The 21522-nt window shown below is 52.0% G+C and overlaps 1 protein-coding gene across 1 annotated transcript in view; it reads left to right on the top strand.

Annotated features, from left to right (window-relative positions):
• The window catches only part of LOC138352524 (espin-like protein), a 473879-nt gene that overhangs the window by 80388 nt on the left and 371969 nt on the right, over positions 1-21522 (top strand). Inside the window, exon 2 of the mRNA XM_069305024.1 lies at positions 21124-21427. Coding sequence (XP_069161125.1) covers positions 21124-21427 — 304 coding nt within the window. The remainder of the gene's footprint in view (positions 1-21123; positions 21428-21522) is intronic.

Genomic DNA, 21522 nt, shown 5'->3' with positions numbered 1-21522 from the left:
ATGTAAACTCAGAGTGAGGAAGGAGGGCAGCCATTGTTGTGTCACCTCCGAGACGTGTGGAGCAAATTCGGCTCCTATCATTCTGGACAATGTCGGCCAGTAACGTCAATAGTATGGAGTGTTAAACAGCCATTGTATATTGAGACCAGAGGCTCACACGGGAGCAAATTCGGCTCCTGTTAAATTTACTTGGACGTAGTGTTATGGAAACCAAAGGTACCATCTCCAACACGATGTCTACAATTCAAGTTAAGTCTATCCGAAACCCGTTTATCATTCATTTATGGCCATTAATGTCAGGATATAGGGTGACCCGGTTAGATCACGTGGAAGCCTCAAACTAAAGGTAATTAAGCCAGGTCTTCATGTTCTGTATAGTGTTTTCTCTGATATAGCTTGTCATATATAGGATTCTGGCTTCACAGCTAGCGCACTTTTGACAGGTCAAGACGAGGATGCAAGATTTTGTGCACCAGTTACTGGGTGATATGGAAGCTGCCTCAAAGAGGATAATTTGGTGTCTACACCCTAGTTATACCTGGTGGACTAACCTGCTGTACTATAAGATAAGGAACCTCATCAATGTATGTAGTTAATACTGTAGTTTGATTGGCTGCATATATATTAATTTAATAAACCCCCCTAATGTGTAGAGGATCGATTTGTGAGATTATGAGATTATTGCAGAAATACAGTCCACTTATCATTATACAAATTGCTATCGAAGTATATAAATTAACGTAAATATAAATTCATATAAATTAAATAAATATAAATCTCACAGGTCGGTACCCACAACCTACTTAAAATTAATTATTTTAAGTCACTCTGTACACCTTATTGATAACCTAGAGAGGGGTACCTACCATTCATGAAAACTTGGCTTATTAGGCAAATCGGGCCTTGCATAGTCGGCTGAGAAGTGCGTTCTAATTCCCCATCAATTAGATGGGGAATTAGCCTCGGCTACCATCCTCTTTTGTCCGGTCGTGTTGGTCGAGTGGTTAAGGGATCCTGTACATCAGGTGCATTGCTTTTGGCAGTATGCGTTCCAGTCTCTTCTTGGGGTGTGAGTTTTCAGTTATATATATATATATATGTATATATATATATATATATATATATATATATATATATATATATATATATATATATATATATATATATATATATAATAATAATAATAATAATAATAATAATAATAATAATTTTTATTTAGGTAAGGTACATACATAAAGAGATTTTACAAAGTTTGTTGGCTTTATAGATAGAGCTAGTACATACAATGCCTAAAGCCACTATTACGCAAAGCGTTTCGGGCAGGAGATATATATATATATATATATATATATATATATATATATATATATATATATATATATATATATATATATATATATATATATATATATATATATGTATATATATATATATATATATATATATATATATATATATATATATATATATATATATATATATATATGTCGTACCTAGTAGCCAGAATGCACTTTTCAGCCTACTATGCAAGGCCCGATTTGTCTAATAAGCCAAGTTTTCATGAATTAATTGTTTTTCGACTACCTAACCTACCTAACCTAACCTAAGCTAACTTTTTCAGATACCTAACCGAACCTAACCTATAAAGATAGGTTAGGTTAGGTTAGGTAGGGTTGGTTAGGTTTGGTCATATATCTACGTTAATTTTAACTCCAATAAAAAAAAATTGACCTCATACATTATGAAATGGATAGCTTTATCATTTCATAAGAAAAAAATTAGAGAAAATATATTAATTCAGGAAAACTTGGCTTATTAGGCAAATCGGGCCCTGCATAGTAGGCTGAGAAGTGCATTCTGGCTACTAGGTACGACATATATATATATATATATGTCGTACCTAGTAGCCAGAACGCACTTCTCGGCCTACTATGCAAGGCCCGATTTGCCTAATAAGTCAAGTTTTTATGAATTAATATATTTTCTCTATTTTTTTTCTTATGAAATGATAAAGCTACCCATTTCATTATGTATGAAGTCAATTTTTTTTATTGCAGTTAAAATTAACGTTGATATATGACCGAACCTAACCAACCCTACCTAACCTAACCTAACCTATCTTTATAGGTTAAGTTAGGTAGCCGAAAAAGTTAGGTTAGGTGAGGTTAGATTGGTTAGGTAGTCGAAAAACAATTAATTCATGAAAACTTGGCTTATTAGGCAAATCGAACCTTTCATAGTAGGCTGAGAAGTGCATTCTGGCTACTAGGTACGACATATATATGTCGTACCTAATAGCCAGAACGCACTTCTCAGCCTACTATGCAAGGCCCGATTTGCCTAATAAGCCAAGTTTTCCTGAATTAATATATTTTCTCTAATTTTTTTCTTATGAAATGATAAAGCTACCAATTTCATTATGTATGAGATCAATTTTTTTTATTAGAGTTAAAATTAACGAAGATATATGACCGAACCTAACCAACCCTACCTAACCTAACCTAACCTATCTTTATAGGTTAGGTTCGGTTAGGTAGCAGAAAAAGTTAGGTTAGGTCAGGTTAGGTAGGTTAGGTAGTCGAAAAAACATTAATTCATGAAAACTTGGCTTATTAGGCAAATCGGGCCTTGCATAGTAGGCTGAGAAGTGCGTTCTGGCTACTAGGTACGACATATATATATATATATATATATATATATATATATATATATATATATATATATATATATATATATATATATATATATATATATATATATATATATATATCAACAGTCAAAAACAGCTCGGGTTTGGCATTCCACAAGGGTGTGAGGCGGCAGCCCATGCAGCTCGAGCCTTCATCGCCAACATCACAGACGAAAAGGCCCTTATCAAGCTAGATTTCAAAAATGCCTTCAATTTGGTGCGGAGGGATGCTGTACTCCGTGCGGTTCATAGTCATTTCCCTTCCCTCTACCCTTTTGTACATTAATGCTACAGTATGGATCTTAAGCTACTTTTTGGCAAACATGAAATTGACTCGCGAGAAGGCGTCCAACAGGGTGACTCCCTTGCTCCTCTCCTTTTCTGCTTAGTCATCAAACAAGTCACAGAGGTCCTGTCCAGCGAGCTTAACATCTGGTTCTTGGATGATGGTACCCTAGCTGGTTCCCAAGACTCCCTCCTGGAGGACATCAGAAAAATCCAGGAGCAAGGTGCAGTTTTAGGCCTTACCCTGAACCCTTCTAAATGTGAAATAATATGTTCCAACCAGGGCATCGTAGAGAGAATAGAGGGTCTTCTGCCAAATATCCATGAAACTAAACCTGAAGACAGCACACAACTAGGAGCTCCCCTGAGGTTGAAAGCCATTGACGAGGTCCTTGATAAGAAAATCGCCGACCTTAAGAGGATGGATGGGAGGATTGAGGATATTGATGCTCATGATGTACTCTACCTCATCACCAGATGTCTGTCCCTCCCCAGCTTATCCTACTTTTTGAGGTGTTCACCATCTTACAGTAGCCAAAAACTAAGTGAGTATGACCGGTTACTGAAATCAATGCTAGAAAAAGCCCTTAACCTCTCTCTTGATGACCTACAGTGGAAACAAACCTCTCTTCCTGTAAGACTTGGGGGCCTCGGAGTTCGAACAGCAACGCAAATCACTGTTCCAGCCTTCCTGTCCTCCTTATCAGCATCCGACAACCTTGTGAAGGAAATTCTACCTGCCCACTTACATCAGCTGGCAGGTGTACATGATCCCAATTTTACACGCTGTGCCACAGAGTGGGCCTCTCGTGCAGGCCCATCACCTCAACCACCATCCCCAAAAGCCCACAAGCAATCCAGCTGGGATGGCCCCATTGTAGACCAAGTTGCTGCAGAGTGCCTGGGTGCTGCAACAACACAACACGACATTGCTCGCCTCACAGCAGTAGCAGCACCACATGCAGGGGATTTCCTGTTAGCAACCCCAATGTCGGCAACTGGCACGCGTCTCACACCACAAGCCCTCCGAATTGCTGTGGCCCTCCGCCTTGCTGCCCCAATCCACACCAGATATAGGTGTATTTGCGGCGAGGTGGTGGCTGACAGATACGGCCACCATGGCCTACTCTGCCAAAGCACAGGGGGATGGCACTCGAGGCACAGTGAAGTTAACGACATCATCAAGAGGAGCCTCACCACAGCTGGATGCCCAGCTGAAAGAGAGCCCCGTTACCTAACGCCTCGTAACTCTGATGCTCTTATTGGTCGCCCTGATGGTATCACAGTGAACCCCTGGAAGAATGGCAAGCAGTTGGTATGGGACTACACGAGCGTATCAACCCTGGCTAACACCTACATTGACCTCAGTGTTGCACAACCAGGTGGCGCTGCCACCCACAGGGAAGCAGCCAAATCCCGTAAGTATAGAGAACTGGATCACCACTACAATTTTGTCCCCATTGCTACTGACACACTCGGCGCCTGGGGTAAAAGTGCTACCAGTTTTTTGAAGGAACTGGGTTCTAGGCTCATTGAAACAACAAGGGACCCTAGAGCTGCCAGCTTTCTTTTCCAGCGCCTCAGCGTGGCGTTACAGAGGGGAAATGTGCACTGCATCCAGGGTTCCTGCCCGCCATCTGAGGAGCTGCAGGAACTCGACAACCTATGATAACCATCTTTGTAACCTATATGTAACTCCTTTTTTGTAACAAAGTTCAAATAAAGCAAACATATATGTGTACATACAAAAGAATAGAGATGGTAGGAGAAGATAATATTAGTGTTCAGTGAGAAACCACAAGGTCTCCTCTGAATACTTTTTATTTTCTTCTCCGAGGCTATGGGTCCCCACATTGGCACCAGAGGTGGTACCCTCACAAACTTTTATATATATATATATATATATATATATATATATATATATATATATATATACATATATATATATATATATATATGTATATATATATATATATATATATATATATATATATATATATATATATATATATATATATATATATATATTTATATATATTAGCATATTTTGGTAGCAGTCTTTCCTGCAGACATATATTATTAAATATGACCGAAAAAGTAAGATTAATAATTCTAACACGAATTTTCTCGATCATTCTTACGTTTCTTTTTACTGTTGATGGTAATTCAAAAATCAATTCTCCAAAATTCATTTTTATTTCTAGTCTGACGCGACACTTGTGCGCGTTTCGTAAAACTTATTACATTTTCAAAGACTTTAGTTTACACACACACACACACAACTTTAAAACTTTAACTGAATAGAGCTTAAACATCTTCGAGTTTTTTATACCTATATTTGGCTGAGGTGACATGTTACAATAGTTTTGGATAAGGTGAAAATAAACTTTTTACACAAGACAGAACACGAAACAATGGGTATTAAAGGTAGGTAACTGCAGAAGGCCTATTTTTATTGGCCCTTATTTCGTGATGCTTCTATATTGGAATGGAGTCTTGAAGTGGGTAGAATATAGTTGTGCATTAATTGGCTGTTGATTGCTGGTGTTGACTTCTTGATGTGTAGTGCCTCGCAGACGTCAAGCCGCCTGCTATCGCTGTATCTATCGATGATTTCTGTGTTGTTTGCTAAGATTTCTCTGGTGATGGTTCGTTTGTGGGAAGAGATTATATGTTCCTTAATGGAGCCCTGTTGCTTATGCATCGTTAAACGCCTGGAAAGAGATGTTGTTGTCGTCTTGCCTATATACTGAGTTTTTTTTAGGCTTACAGTCCCCAAGAGGGCATTTGAAGGCATAGACGACGTTGGTCTCTTTTAAAGCGTTCTGCTTAGTGTCTGGAGAGATTCTCATGAGTAGGCTGGCCGTTTTTCTGGATTTATAGTAAAATTTATATTTACTATAAAATTTGATGTGATGTGAAATTGAAATGTGATGCCCCGCCTGGACTACAGTAGCCATGTGATGCCCCGCCTGGCCTACAGTAGCCATGTGATGCCCCGCCTGGACTACAGTAGCCATTTGATGCTCCGCCTGTACTACAGTAGCCATGTGATGCCCCGCCTGGACTACAGTACCCATGTGAGGCCATGCCTGGACTACAGAAGCCATGTTATGCCCTGCCTGGACTACAGTACCCATGTGAGGCCCTTCCTGGACTACAGTAGCCATGTGATGCCCCGCCTGGACTTCAGTAGCCATGTGATGCCCTGCCTGGACTTCAGTAGCCATGTGATGCCCCGCCTGGACTACAGTAGCCATGTGATTCCCCGCCTGGACTACAGTAGCCATGTGATGCCCCGCCTGGACTACAGTAGCCATGTGATGCTCCGCCTGGACTACAGTAGCCATGTGATGCCCCGCCTGATCTACAGTAGCAATATGATGCCCTGCCTGGACTACAGTAGCCATGTGATGCCCCGCCTGGACTACAGTAGCCATATGATGCCCTGCCTGGACTACAGTAGCCATGTGATGCCCCGCCTGGACTTCAGTAGCCATGTGATGCCCCGCCTGGACTACAGTAGCCATGTCAGGCCCCGCCTGGACTACAGTAGCCATGTGATGCCCCGCCTGGACTACAGTAGCCATGTGATGCCCCGTCTGGACTACAGTAGCCATGTGATGCTCCGCCTGTACTACAGTAGCCATGTGATGCCCCGCCTGGACTACAGTAGCCATATGATGCCCCGTCTGGACTACAGTAGCCATGTTATGCCCTGCCTGGACTACAGTAGCCATGTGATGCCCCGCCTGGACTACAGTAGCCATGTGATGCCCCGCCTGTACTACAGCAGCCATGTGATGCCCCGCCTGGACTACAGTAGCAATGTGATGCTCCGCCTGGACTACAGTAACCATGTGATGCTCCGCCTGGACTACAGTAGCCATGTGATGCTCCGCCTGTACTACAGTAGCCATGTGATGCCCTGCCTGTACTACAGTAGCCATGTGATGCTCTGCCTGGACTACAGTAACCATGTGATGCTCCGCCTGGACTACAGTAGCCATGTGATGCCCCGCCTGGACTACAGTAGCCATGTGATGCTCTGCCTGGACTACAGTAGCCATGTGATGCTCCGCCTGGACTACAGTAGCCATGTGATGCCCCGCCTGGACTACAGTAGCCATGTGATGCCCTGCCTGGACTACAGTAGCCATATGATGCCCTGCCTGGACTACAGTGGCCATGTGATGCCCCGTCTGGACTACAGTAGCCATATGATGCCCTGCCTGGACTACAGTAGCCATGTGATGCCCCGCCTGGACTTCAGTAGCCATGTGATGCCCTGCCTGGACTTCAGTAGCCATGTGATGCCCCGCCTGGACTACAGTAGCCATGTGATGCCCCGCCTGGACTACAGTAGCCATGTGATGCCCCGCCTGGACTACAGTAGCCATGTGATGCTCCGCCTGGACTACAGTAGCCATGTGATGCCCCGCCTGGACTACAGTAGCCATATGATGCCCTGCCTGGACTACAGTAGCCATGTGATGCCTCGCCTGGACTTCAGTAGCCATGTGATGCCCCGCCTGGACTTCAGTAGCCATGTGATGCCCCGCCTGGACTACAGTAGCCATGTGATGCCCCGCCTGGACTACAGTAGCCATGTGATGCCCCGCCTGGACTTCAGTAGCCATGTGATGCCCCGCCTGGACTACAGTAGCCATGTGATGCCCCGCCTGGACTACAGTAGCCATGTGATGACCTGCCTGGAATACAGTAGCCATGTGATGCTCTGCCTGTACTACAGTAGCCATGTGATGCCCCGCCTGGACTACAGTAGCCATGTGATGCCCCGCCTGGACTACAGTAGCCATGTGATGCCCCGCCTGGACTACAGTAGCCATGTGATGCTCCGCCTGGACTACAGTAGCCATGTGATGCTCCGCCTGGACTACAGTAGCCATGTGATGCCCCGCCTGGACTACAGCAGCCATGTGATGCCCCGCCTGGACTACAGTAGCCATATGATGCCCCGCCTGGACTACAGCAGCGATGTGATGCCCTGCCTGGACTACAGCAGCCATGTGATGCCCTGCCTGGACTACAGTAGCGATGTGATGCCCCGCCTGGACTACAGTAGCCATGTGATGCCCTGCCTGGACTACAGCAGCCATGTGATGCCCTGCCTGGACTACAGTAGCCATGTGATGCCCCGCCTGGACTACAGTAGCCATGTGATGCCCCGTCTGGACTTCAGTAGCCATGTGATGCCCTGCCTGGACTACAGTAGCCATATGATGCCCCGCCTGGACTACAGTAGCCATATGATGCCCCGCCTGTACTACAGCAGCCATGTGATGCCCCGCCTGGACTACAGTAGCCATATGATGCCCCGCCTGGACTACAGCAGCCATGCGATGCCCCGCCTGGACTACAGTCGCCAAATGATTCCCCGCCTGGACTACAGTAGCCGTGTGATGCCCCGCCTGGACTTCAGTAGCCATGTGATGCTCCGCCTGGACTACAGAAGCCATGTTATGCCCTGCCTGGACTACAGTAGCCATGTGATGCCCTGCCTGGACTACAGTAGCCATGTGATGCCCCGCCTGGACTACAGTAGCCATGTGATGCCCCGCCTGGACTACAGTAGCCGTGTGATGCCCTGCCTGGACTACAGTACCCATGTGAGGCCATGCCTGGACTACAGAAGCCATGTTATGCCCTGCCTGGACTACAGTACCCATGTGAGGCCCTGCCTGGACTACAGTAGCCATGTGAGGCCCTGCCTGGACTACAGTACCCATGTGAGGCCCTGCCTGGACTACAGTAGCCATGTGATGCCCTGCCTGGACTACAGTAGCCATGTGATGCCCTGCCTGGACTACAGTAGGCATGTGATGCCCTGCCTGGACTACAGTAGCCATGTGATGCCCCGCCTGGACTACAGTAGCCATGTGATGCCCCGCCTGTACTACAGCAGCCATGTGATGCCCCGCCTGGACTACAGTAGCAATGTGATGCTCCGCCTGGACTACAGTAACCATGTGATGCTCCGCCTGGACTACAGTAGCCATGTGATGCTCCGCCTGTACTACAGTAGCCATGTGATGCCCTGCCTGTACTACAGTAGCCATGTGATGCTCTGCCTGGACTACAGTAACCATGTGATGCTCCGCCTGGACTACAGTAGCCATGTGATGCCCCGCCTGGACTACAGTAGCCATGTGATGCTCTGCCTGGACTACAGTAGCCATGTGATGCTCCGCCTGGACTACAGTAGCCATGTGATGCCCCGCCTGGACTACAGTAGCCATGTGATGCCCTGCCTGGACTACAGTAGCCATATGATGCCCTGCCTGGACTACAGTGGCCATGTGATGCCCCGTCTGGACTACAGTAGCCATATGATGCCCTGCCTGGACTACAGTAGCCATGTGATGCCCCGCCTGGACTTCAGTAGCCATGTGATGCCCTGCCTGGACTTCAGTAGCCATGTGATGCCCCGCCTGGACTACAGTAGCCATGTGATGCCCCGCCTGGACTACAGTAGCCATGTGATGCCCCGCCTGGACTACAGTAGCCATGTGATGCTCCGCCTGGACTACAGTAGCCATGTGATGCCTCGCCTGGACTACAGTAGCCATATGATGCCCTGCCTGGACTACAGTAGCCATGTGATGCCTCGCCTGGACTTCAGTAGCCATGTGATGCCCCGCCTGGACTACAGTAGCCATGTGATGCCCCGCCTGGACTACAGTAGCCATGTGATGCCCCGCCTGGACTACAGTAGCCATGTGATGCCCCGCCTGGACTTCAGTAGCCATGTGATGCCCCGCCTGGACTACAGTAGCCATGTGATGCCCCGCCTGGACTACAGTAGCCATGTGATGCCCTGCCTGGAATACAGTAGCCATGTGATGCTCCGCCTGTACTACAGTAGCCATGTGATGCCCCGCCTGGACTACAGTAGCCATGTGATGCCCCGCCTGGACTACAGTAGCCATGTGATGCCCCGCCTGGACTACAGTAGCCATGTGATGCTCCGCCTGGACTACAGTAGCCATGTGATGCTCCGCCTGGACTACAGTAGCCATGTGATGCCCCGCCTGGACTACAGTAGTCATGTGATGCTCCGCCTGGACTACAGTAGCCATGTGATGCCCCGCCTGGACTACAGTAGCCATATGATGCCCCGCCTGGACTACAGCAGCGATGTGATGCCCTGCCTGGACTACAGCAGCCATGTGATGCCCTGCCTGGACTACAGTAGCCATGTGATGCCCCGCCTGGACTACAGTAGCCATGTGATGCCCTGCCTGGACTACAGCAGCCATGTGATGCCCTGCCTGGACTACAGTAGCCATGTGATGCCCCGCCTGGACTACAGTAGCCATGTGATGCCCCGTCTGGACTTCAGTAGCCATGTGATGCCCTGCCTGGACTACAGTAGCCATATGATGCCCCGCCTGGACTACAGTAGCCATATGATGCCCCGCCTGTACTACAGCAGCCATGTGATGCCCCGCCTGGACTACAGTAGCCATATGATGCCCCGCCTGGACTACAGCAGCCATGCGATGCCCCGCCTGGACTACAGTCGCCAAATGATTCCCCGCCTGGACTACAGTAGCCGTGTGATGCCCCGCCTGGACTTCAGTAGCCATGTGATGCTCCGCCTGGACTACAGAAGCCATGTTATGCCCTGCCTGGACTACAGTAGCCATGTGATGCCCTGCCTGGACTACAGTAGCCATGTGATGCCCCGCCTGGACTACAGTAGCCATGTGATGCCCCGCCTGGACTACAGTAGCCGTGTGATGCCCTGCCTGGACTACAGTACCCATGTGAGGCCATGCCTGGACTACAGAAGCCATGTTATGCCCTGCCTGGACTACAGTACCCATGTGAGGCCCTGCCTGGACTACAGTAGCCATGTGAGGCCCTGCCTGGACTACAGTACCCATGTGAGGCCCTGCCTGGACTACAGTAGCCATGTGATGCCCTGCCTGGACTACAGTAGCCATGTGATGCCCTGCCTGGACTACAGTAGCCATGTGATGCCCTGCCTGGACTACAGAAGCCATGTGATGCCCCGCCTGGACTACAGTAGCCATGTGATGCCCTGCCTGGACTACAGTAGCCATGTGATGCCCCGCCTGGACTACAGTAGCCATGTGATGCCCCGCCTGTACTACAGCAGCCATGTGATGCCCCGCCTGGACTACAGTAGCAATGTGATGCTCCGCCTGGACTACAGTAACCATGTGATGCTCCGCCTGGACTACAGTAGCCATGTGATGCCCTGCCTGGACTACAGTAGCCATGTGATGCCCTGCCTGTACTACAGTAGCCATGTGATGCTCTGCCTGGACTACAGTAACCATGTGATGCTCCGCCTGGACTACAGTAGCCATGTGATGCCCCGCCTGGTCTACAGTAGCCATGTGATGCTCTGCCTGGACTACAGAAGCCATGTGATGCTCCGCCTGGACTACAGTAGCCATGTGATGCCCCGCCTGGACTACAGTAGCCATGTGATGCCCTGCCTGGACTACAGTAGCCATATGATGCCCTGCCTGGACTACAGTGGCCATGTGATGCCCCGTCTGGACTACAGTAGCCATATGATGCCCTGCCTGGACTACAGTAGCCATGTGATGCCCCGCCTGGACTTCAGTAGCCATGTGATGCCCTGCCTGGACTTCAGTAGCCATGTGATGCCCCGCCTGGACTACAGTAGCCATGTGATGCCCCGCCTGGACTACAGTAGCCATGTGATGCCCCGCCTGGACTACAGTAGCCATGTGATGCTCCGCCTGGACTACAGTAGCCATGTGATGCCCCGCCTGGACTACAGTAGCCATATGATGCCCTGCCTGGACTACAGTAGCCATGTGATGCCTCGCCTGGACTTCAGTAGCCATATGATGCCCCGCATGGACTACAGTAGCCATGTGATGCCCCGCCTGGACTACAGTAGCCATGTGATGCCCCGCCTGGACTACAGTAGCCATGTGATGCCCCGCCTGGACTTCAGTAGCCATGTGATGCCCCGCCTGGACTACAGTAGCCATGTGATGCCCCGCCTGGACTACAGTAGCCATGTGATGCCCTGCCTGGAATACAGTAGCCATGTGATGCTCCGCCTGTACTACAGTAGCCATGTGATGCCCCGCCTGGACTACAGTAGCCATGTGATGCCCCGCCTGGACTACAGTAGCCATGTGATGCCCCGCCTGGACTACAGTAGCCATGTGATGCTCCGCCTGGACTACAGTAGCCATGTGATGCTCCGCCTGGACTACAGTAGCCATGTGATGCCCCGCCTGGACTACAGCAGCCATGTGATGCCCCGCCTGGACTACAGTAGCCATATGATGCCCCGCCTGGACTACAGCAGCGATGTGATGCCCTGCCTGGACTACAGCAGCCATGTGATGCCCTGCCTGGACTACAGTAGCGATGTGATGCCCCGCCTGGACTACAGTAGCCATGTGATGCCCTGCCTGGACTACAGCAGCCATGTGATGCCCTGCCTGGACTACAGTAGCCATGTGATGCCCCGCCTGGACTACAGTAGCCATGTGATGCCCCGTCTGGACTTCAGTAGCCATGTGATGCCCTGCCTGGACTACAGTAGCCATATGATGCCCCGCCTGGACTACAGTAGCCATATGATGCCCCGCCTGTACTACAGCAGCCATGTGATGCCCCGCCTGGACTACAGTAGCCATATGATGCCCCGCCTGGACTACAGCAGCCATGCGATGCCCCGCCTGGACTACAGTCGCCAAATGATTCCCCGCCTGGACTACAGTAGCCGTGTGATGCCCCGCCTGGACTTCAGTAGCCATGTGATGCTCCGCCTGGACTACAGAAGCCATGTTATGCCCTGCCTGGACTACAGTAGCCATGTGATGCCCTGCCTGGACTACAGTAGCCATGTGATGCCCCGCCTGGACTACAGTAGCCATGTGATGCCCCGCCTGGACTACAGTAGCCGTGTGATGCCCTGCCTGGACTACAGTACCCATGTGAGGCCATGCCTGGACTACAGAAGCCATGTTATGCCCTGCCTGGACTACAGTACCCATGTGAGGCCCTGCCTGGACTACAGTAGCCATGTGAGGCCCTGCCTGGACTACAGTACCCATGTGAGGCCCTGCCTGGACTACAGTAGCCATGTGATGCCCTGCCTGGACTACAGTAGCCATGTGATGCCCTGCCTGGACTACAGTAGCCATGTGATGCCCTGCCTGGACTACAGAAGCCATGTGATGCCCCGCCTGGACTACAGTAGCCATGTGATGCCCTGCCTGGACTACAGTAGCCATGTGATGCCCTGCCTGGACTACAGTAGCCATGTGATGCTCCGCCTGGACTACAGTAGCCATGTGATGCTCCGCCTGGACTACAGTAGCCATGTGATGCCCCGCCTGGACTACAGCAGCCATGTGATGCTGCGCCTGGACTACAGTAGCCATATGATGCCCCGCCTGGACTACAGTAGCCATGTGATGCCCTGCCTGGAATACAGTAGCCATGTGATGCCCTGCCTGGACTACAGTAGCCATGTGATGCCCTGCCTGGACTACAGCAGCCATGTGATGCCCTGCCTGGACTACAGTAGCCATGTGATGCCCTGTCTGGACTACAGCAGCCATGTGATGCCCTGCCTGGACTACAGTAGCAATGTGATGCCCTGCCTGGACTACAGTAGCCATGTGATGCCCTGTCTGGACTACAGCAGCCATGTGATGTCCTGTCTGGACTACAGAAGCCATGTGATGCCCCGCCTGGACTACAGAAGCCATGTGATGCCCTGCCTGGACTACAGAAGCCATGTTATGCCCCGCCTGGACTACAGTACCCATGTGAGGCCCTGCCTGGACTACAGTAGCCATGTGATGCTCCGCCTGGACTACAGTAGCCATGTGATGCCCTGCCTGGACTACAGTACCCATGTGAGGCCCTGCCTGGACTACAGCAGCCATGTGATGCCCTGCCTGGACTACAGTAGCCATGTGATGCCCCGCCTGGACTACAGTAGCCATGTGATGCCCTGTCTGGACTACAGCAGCCATGTGATGCCCTGTCTGGACTACAGTAGCCATATGATGCCCTGCCTGGACTACAGCAGCCATGTGATGCCCTGTCTGGACTACAGTAGCCATATGATGCCCTGCCTGGACTACAGCAGCCATGTGATGCCCTGTCTGGACTACAGTAGCCATGTGATGCCCTGTCTGGACTACAGTAGCCATATGATGCCCTGCCTGGACTACAGTAGCCATGTGATGCCCCGCTTGGACTTCAGTAGCCATGTGATGCCCCGCCTGGACTACAGTAGCCATGTGATGCCCCGCCTGGACTACAGTAGCCATGTGATGCCCTGCCTGGAATACAGTAGCCATGTGATGCTCCGCCTGTACTACAGTAGCCATGTGATGCCCCGCCTGGACTACAGTAGCCATGTGATGCCCCGCCTGGACTACAGTAGCCATGTGATGCCCCGCCTGGACTACAGTAGCCATGTGATGCTCCGCCTGGACTACAGTAGCCATGTGATGCTCCGCCTGGACTACAGTAGCCATGTGATGCCCCGCCTGGACTACAGCAGCCATGTGATGCCCCGCCTGGACTACAGTAGCCATATGATGCCCCGCCTGGACTACAGCAGCGATGTGATGCCCTGCCTGGACTACAGCAGCCATGTGATGCCCTGCCTGGACTACAGTAGCCATGTGATGCCCCGCCTGGACTACAGTAGCCATGTGATGCCCTGCCTGGACTACAGCAGCCATGTGATGCCCTGCCTGGACTACAGTAGCCATGTGATGCCCCGCCTGGACTACAGTAGCCATGTGATGCCCCGTCTGGACTTCAGTAGCCATGTGATGCCCTGCCTGGACTACAGTAGCCATATGATGCCCCGCCTGGACTACAGTAGCCATATGATGCCCCGCCTGTACTACAGCAGCCATGTGATGCCCCGCCTGGACTACAGTAGCCATATGATGCCCCGCCTGGACTACAGCAGCCATGTGATGCCCCGCCTGGACTACAGTCGCCAAATGATTCCCCGCCTGGACTACAATAGCCGTGTGATGCCCCGCCTGGACTTCAGTAGCCATGTGATGCTCCGCCTGGACTACAGAAGCCATGTTATGCCCTGCCTGGACTACAGTAGCCATGTGATGCCCTGCCTGGACAACAGTAGCCATGTGATGCCCCGCCTGGACTACAGTAGCCATGTGATGCCCCGCCTGGACTACAGTAGCCGTGTGATGCCCTGCCTGGACTACAGTACCCATGTGAGGCCATGCCTGGACTACAGAAGCCATGTTATGCCCTGCCTGGACTACAGTACCCATGTGAGGCCCTGCCTGGACTACAGTAGCCATGTGAGGCCCTGCCTGGACTACAGTACCCATGTGAGGCCCTGCCTGGACTACAGTAGCCATGTAATGCCCTGCCTGGACTACAGTAGCCATGTGATGCCCTGCCTGGACTACAGTAGCCATGTGATGCCCCGCCTGGACTACAGTAGCCATGTGATGCCCTGCCTGGACTACAGCAGCCATGTGATGCCCTGCCTGGACTACAGTAGCCATGTGATGCCCCGCCTGGACTACAGTAGCCATGTGATGCCCCGTCTGGACTTCAGTAGCCATGTGATGCCCTGCCTGGACTACAGTAGCCATATGATGCCCCGCCTGGACTACAGTAGCCATATGATGCCCCGCCTGTACTACAGCAGCCATGTGATGCCCCGCCTGGACTACAGTAGCCATATGATGCCCCGCCTGGACTACAGCAGCCATGTGATGCCCCGCCTGGACTACAGTCGCCAAATGATTCCCCGCCTGGACTACAATAGCCGTGTGATGCCCCGCCTGGACTTCAGTAGCCATGTGATGCTCCGCCTGGACTACAGAAGCCATGTTATGCCCTGCCTGGACTACAGTAGCCATGTGATGCCCTGCCTGGACTACAGTAGCCATGTGATGCCCCGCCTGGACTACAGTAGCCATGTGATGCCCCGCCTGGACTACAGTAGCCGTGTGATGCCCTGCCTGGACTACAGTACCCATGTGAGGCCATGCCTGGACTACAGAAGCCATGTTATGCCCTGCCTGGACTACAGTACCCATGTGAGGCCCTGCCTGGACTACAGTAGCCATGTGAGGCCCTGCCTGGACTACAGTACCCATGTGAGGCCCTGCCTGGACTACAGTAGCCATGTAATGCCCTGCCTGGACTACAGTAGCCATGTGATGCCCTGCCTGGACTACAGTAGCCATGTGATGCCCTGCCTGGACTACAGAAGCCATGTGATGCCCCGCCTGGACTTCAGTAGCCATGTGATGCCCTGCCTGGACTACAGTAGCCATGTGATGCCCTGCCTGGACTACAGTAGCCATGTGATGCTCCGCCTGGACTACAGTAGCCATGTGATGCTCCGCCTGGACTACAGTAGCCATGTGATGCCCCGCCTGGACTACAGCAGCCATGTGATGCTCCGCCTGGACTACAGTAGCCATATGATGCCCCGCCTGGACTACAGTAGCCATGTGATGCCCTGCCTGGACTACAGTAGCCATGTGATGCCCTGCCTGGACTACAGTAGCCATGTGATGCCCTGCCTGGACTACAGCAGCCATGTGATGCCCTGCCTGGACTACAGTAGCCATGTGATGCCCTGTCTGGACTACAGCAGCCATGTGATGCCCTGCCTGGACTACAGTAGCAATGTGATGCCCTGCCTGGACTACAGTAGCCATGTGATGCCCTGTCTGGACTACAGCAGCCATGTGATGTCCTGTCTGGACTACAGAAGCCATGTGATGCCCCGCCTGGACTACAGAAGCCATGTGATGCCCCGCCTGGACTACAGAAGCCATGTTATGCCCCGCCTGGACTACAGTACCCATGTGAGGCCCTGCCTGGACTACAGTAGCCATGTGATGCTCCGCCTGGACTACAGTAGCCATGTGATGCCCTGCCTGGACTACAGTACCCATGTGAGGCCTTGCCTGGACTACAGCAGCCATGTGATGCCCTGCCTGGACTACAGTAGCCATGTGATGCCCCGCCTGGACTACAGTAGCCATGTGATGCCCTGTCTGGACTACAGCAGCCATGTGATGCCCTGTCTGGACTACAGCAGCCATGTGATGCCCTGCCTGGACTACAGCAGCCATGTGATGCCCTGTCTGGACTACAGTAGCCATATGATGCCCTGCCTGGACTACAGCAGCCATGTGATGCCCTGTCTGGACTACAGTAGCCATGTGATGCCCTGCCTGGACTACAGCAGCCATGTGATGCCCTGTCTGGACTACAGCAGCCATATGATGCCCTGCCTGGACTACAGTAGCCATGTGATGCCCTGCCTGGACTACAGTAGCCATGTGATGCCCCGCCTGGACTTCAGTAGCCATGTGATGCCCTGCCTGGACTACAGTAGCCATGTGATGCCCCGCCTGGACTACAGTAGCCATGTGATGCCCCGCCTGGACTACAGTAGCCATGTGATGCCCTGCCTGGACTACAGTAGCCATGTGATGCCCTGCCTGGACTACAGTAGCCATGTGATGCCCCGCCTGGACTACAGTAGCCATGTGATGCCCTGCCTGGACTACAGTCGCCAAATGATGCCCTGCCTGGACTACAGTAGCCATGTGATGCCCTGCCTGGACTACAGTAGCCATGTGATGCCCTGCCTGGACTACAGTAGCCATGTGATGCCCTGCCTGGACTACAGTCGCCAAATGATGCCCTGCCTGGACTACAGTCGCCAAATGATGCCCTGCCTGGACTTCAGTAGCCATGTGATGCCCTGCCTGGACTACAGTAGCCATGTGATGCCCCGCCTGGACTACAGTAGCCATGTGATGCCCTGCCTGGACTACAGTCGCCAAATGATGCCCTGCCTGGACTACAGTAGCCATGTGATGCCCTGCCTGGACTACAGTAGCCATGTGATGCCCCGCCTGGACTACAGTAGCCATGTGATGCCCTGCCTGGACTACAGCAGCCATGTGATGCCCTGCCTGGACTACAGTAGCCATGTGATGCCCCGCCTTGACTACAGTAGCCATGTGATGCCCCGCCTGGAGTACAGTAGCCATGTGATGCCCTGCCTGGACTACAGTAGCCATGTGATGCCCTGCCTGGACTACAGCAGCCATGTAATGCCCTGCCTGGACTACAGTAGCCATGTAATGCCCCGCCTGGAATACAGTAGCCATGTGATGCCCCGCCTGGACTACAGTAGCCATGTGATGCCCTGCCTGGACTTCAGTAGCCATGTGATGCCCTGCCTGGACTACAGCAGCCATGTGATGCCCTGCCTGGACTACAGCAGCCATGTGATGCCCCGCCTGGACTTCAGTCGCCAAATGATGCCCCGCCTGGACTACAGTAGCCATATGATGCCCCGCCTGGACTACAGTAGCCATATGATGCCCCGCCTGGACTTCAGTAGCCATGTGATGCCCCGCCTGGACTACAGCAGCCATGTGATGCCCCGCCTGGACTACAGCAGCCATGTGATGCCCCGCCTGGACTACAGTAGCCATATGATGCCCCGCCTGGACTACAGTAGCCATGTGATGCCCCGCCTGGACTACAGTAGCCATATGATGCCCCGCCTGGACTTCAGTAGCCATGTGATGCCCCGCCTGGACTAAAGTAGCCATGTGATGCCCCGCCTGGACTTCAGTAGCCATGTGATGCCCCGCCTGGACTACAGTAGCCATGTGATGCCCCGCCTGGACTACAGTAGCCGTGAGATGCCCCGCCTGGATTTCAGTAGCCATGTGATGCCCCGCCTGGACTTCAGTAGCCATGTGATGCCCCGCCTGGACTAAAGTAGCCATGTGATGCCCCGCCTGGACTTCAGTAGCCATGCCATGCCCCGCCTGGACTACAGAAGCCATGTGATGCCCCGCCTGGACAACAGTAGCCATGTGATGCCCTGCCTGGACTACAGTAGCCATGTGATGCCCTGCCTGGACTACAGTAGCCATGTGATGCCCCGCCTGGACTACAGTAGCCATGTGATGCTCCGCCTGGACTACAGTAGCCATGTGATGCCCTGCCTGGACTACAGTAGCCATGTGAGTCCCTGCCTGGACTACAGTAGCCATGTGATGCCCCGCCTGGACTACAGTAGCCATGTGATGCTCCGCCTGGACTACAGTAGCCATGTGATGCCCCGCCTGGACTACAGTAGCCATGTGATGCCCCGCCTGGACTACAGTAGCCGTGAGATGCCCCACTTGGACTACAGAAGCCATGTGATGCCCCGCCTGGACAACAGTAGCCATGTGATGCCCTGCCTGGACTACAGTAGCCATGTGATGCCCCGCATGGACTACAGTAGCCATGTGATGCCCTGCCTGGACTACAGTAGCCATGTGATGCCCCGCCTGGACTACAGTAGCCATGTGATGCCCTGCCTGGACTACAGTAGCCATGTGATGCCCCGCCTGGACTACAGTAGCCATGTGATGCCCCGCCTGGACTACAGTAGCTATGTGATGCCCTGCCTGGACTTCAGTAGCCATGTGATGCCCCGCCTGGACTACAGTAGCCATGTGATGCCCTGCCTGGACTACAGTAGCCATGTGATGCCCCGCCTGGACTACAGTAGCTATGTGATGCCCTGCCTGGACTTCAGTAGCCATGTGTTGCCCCGCCTGGACTACAGTAGCCATGTGATGCCCTTCCTGGACTACAGTAGCCATGTGATGCCCCGCCTGGACTACAGTAGCCATGTGATGCCCTGCCTGGACTTCAGTAGCCATGTGATGCCCCGCCTGGACTACAGTAGCCATGTGATGCTCCGCCTGGACTACAGTAGCCATGTGATGCCCTGCCTGGACTACAGTAGCCATGTGATGCCCCGTCTGGACTACAGTAGCCATGTGATGCCCTGCCTGGACTACAGTAGCCATGTGATGCCCTGCCTGGACTTCAGTAGCCATGTGATGCCCCGCCTGGACTACAGTAGGCATGTGATGCCCCGCCTGGACTACAGTAGCCATGTGATGCCCCACTTGGACTACAGTAGCCATGTGATACCCCGCCTGGACTACAGTAGCCATGTGATGCCCTGCCTGGACTTCAGTAGCCAAGTGATGCCCCGCCTGGACCACAGTAGCCATGTGATGCCCCGCCTGGACTACAGTAGCCATGTGATGCCCCGCCTGGACTACAGTAGCCATGTGATGCCCCACTTGGACTACAGTAGCCATGTGATGCCCTGCCTGGACTACAGTAGCCATGAGATGCCCCGACTGGAGTACAGTAGCCACGAGATGCCCCGACTGGAGTACAGTAGCCATGAGATGCCCCGACTGGAGTACAGTAGCCACGAGATGCCCCTCCTGGACTACAGTAGCCATGTGATGCTCCCGCCTGGACTACAGTAGCCATGTGATGCTCCGCCTGGAGTACAGTAGCCTTTTGATGGCCCGCCATGACTACAGTAGCCACGGCATTCCCCAATTGGACTACAGTAGGCATGTGATGCCCCGGCTGGACTACAGTAGCTAAGCATGAAGGCGTCACAAACATGGGCGACTGTCATCCCAGAACAAAGTCAACTGTCATGTAAGGAAACACTGAGAGCTTCAACACCAACAACTGTGTACAGAGAACATTAAGGCTGGTCTCACTGACACTCATATTACTGAACAAATATAAACTGATAACGCTGACCACTTCACAAGAGGCAGCAGTTTTATGATTACTCTGGAGGTGATTGTTCGTTGTTTTGTGTAATAATACACGAAACTACCTGTCCACCGAGGCCGTAAAGCTCAAAATGGTCTTCAGGAAGTCTATTAGGATCCATAACAAGCCCCCGGCTTCCTGTCCTAGCCCTGACCCTAAATTGTTGACTCAGGTCATATATATCGTGGAAACTCTGACTGTTCCTGACTGGTCTGATGCATAAAGTGGCCACTTGGTTGGTGGTCTTTGCTTAAGGTGGTCGTCGACTGGACGAGCATTTAATGTAACTGTAAACTGGCTGTCAAGATGATTACCGGCTGTACTGCTTTATTTCTTTATAGTTTGCAGTAATGGGCTCTTGTCATAAAGTTTGTCGTTAGGTTGTTAATGTTAATGTGTTTAATTGGTTAACATCATTATCTCCTGCACCGTTACCAGTGACCACTGTCATCCTGCAGGACCTGGTGGCGGGAGTCTTTAGAGGTGACCAGGTGCTGGTGTTGGCCGCCCTCGCCCTGGGTGCTGACACCTCCGTCACGGTGGTGGACCGTGTTCACCAAGAGTCATTCTGCATGTTGAGCGTGGCGGCTGCGAGGGGTCACACTCACCTGGTGCCTCACCTGCTGGCGGCGGGACTCCCCGTGGAGGGTTCAGGGGAGTCCTACCTCACACCTTTACACTGGGCGGCTGGCAGGGGCCATGACCAGGTGGTGAGGCAGCTGCTCAGCGCCCAGGCTCACCTGCAGGCCAGGGGTCTTGATGGTGAGAACCACAACACATGCTGCAGTATGTTGTATTATGAAGAGTTAAAGCAAGTTTGTGTATGTTGTATGTAAGCCTCAACATAACCGGTGTTA

The sequence above is a fragment of the Procambarus clarkii genome, chromosome 5 (genome assembly GCF_040958095.1).
Source record: "Procambarus clarkii isolate CNS0578487 chromosome 5, FALCON_Pclarkii_2.0, whole genome shotgun sequence".
NCBI lineage: Eukaryota > Metazoa > Arthropoda > Malacostraca > Decapoda > Cambaridae > Procambarus > Procambarus clarkii.
Note: the sequence above shows the minus strand (reverse complement) of the source record. Positions and strands in the feature narration are given on the sequence as shown.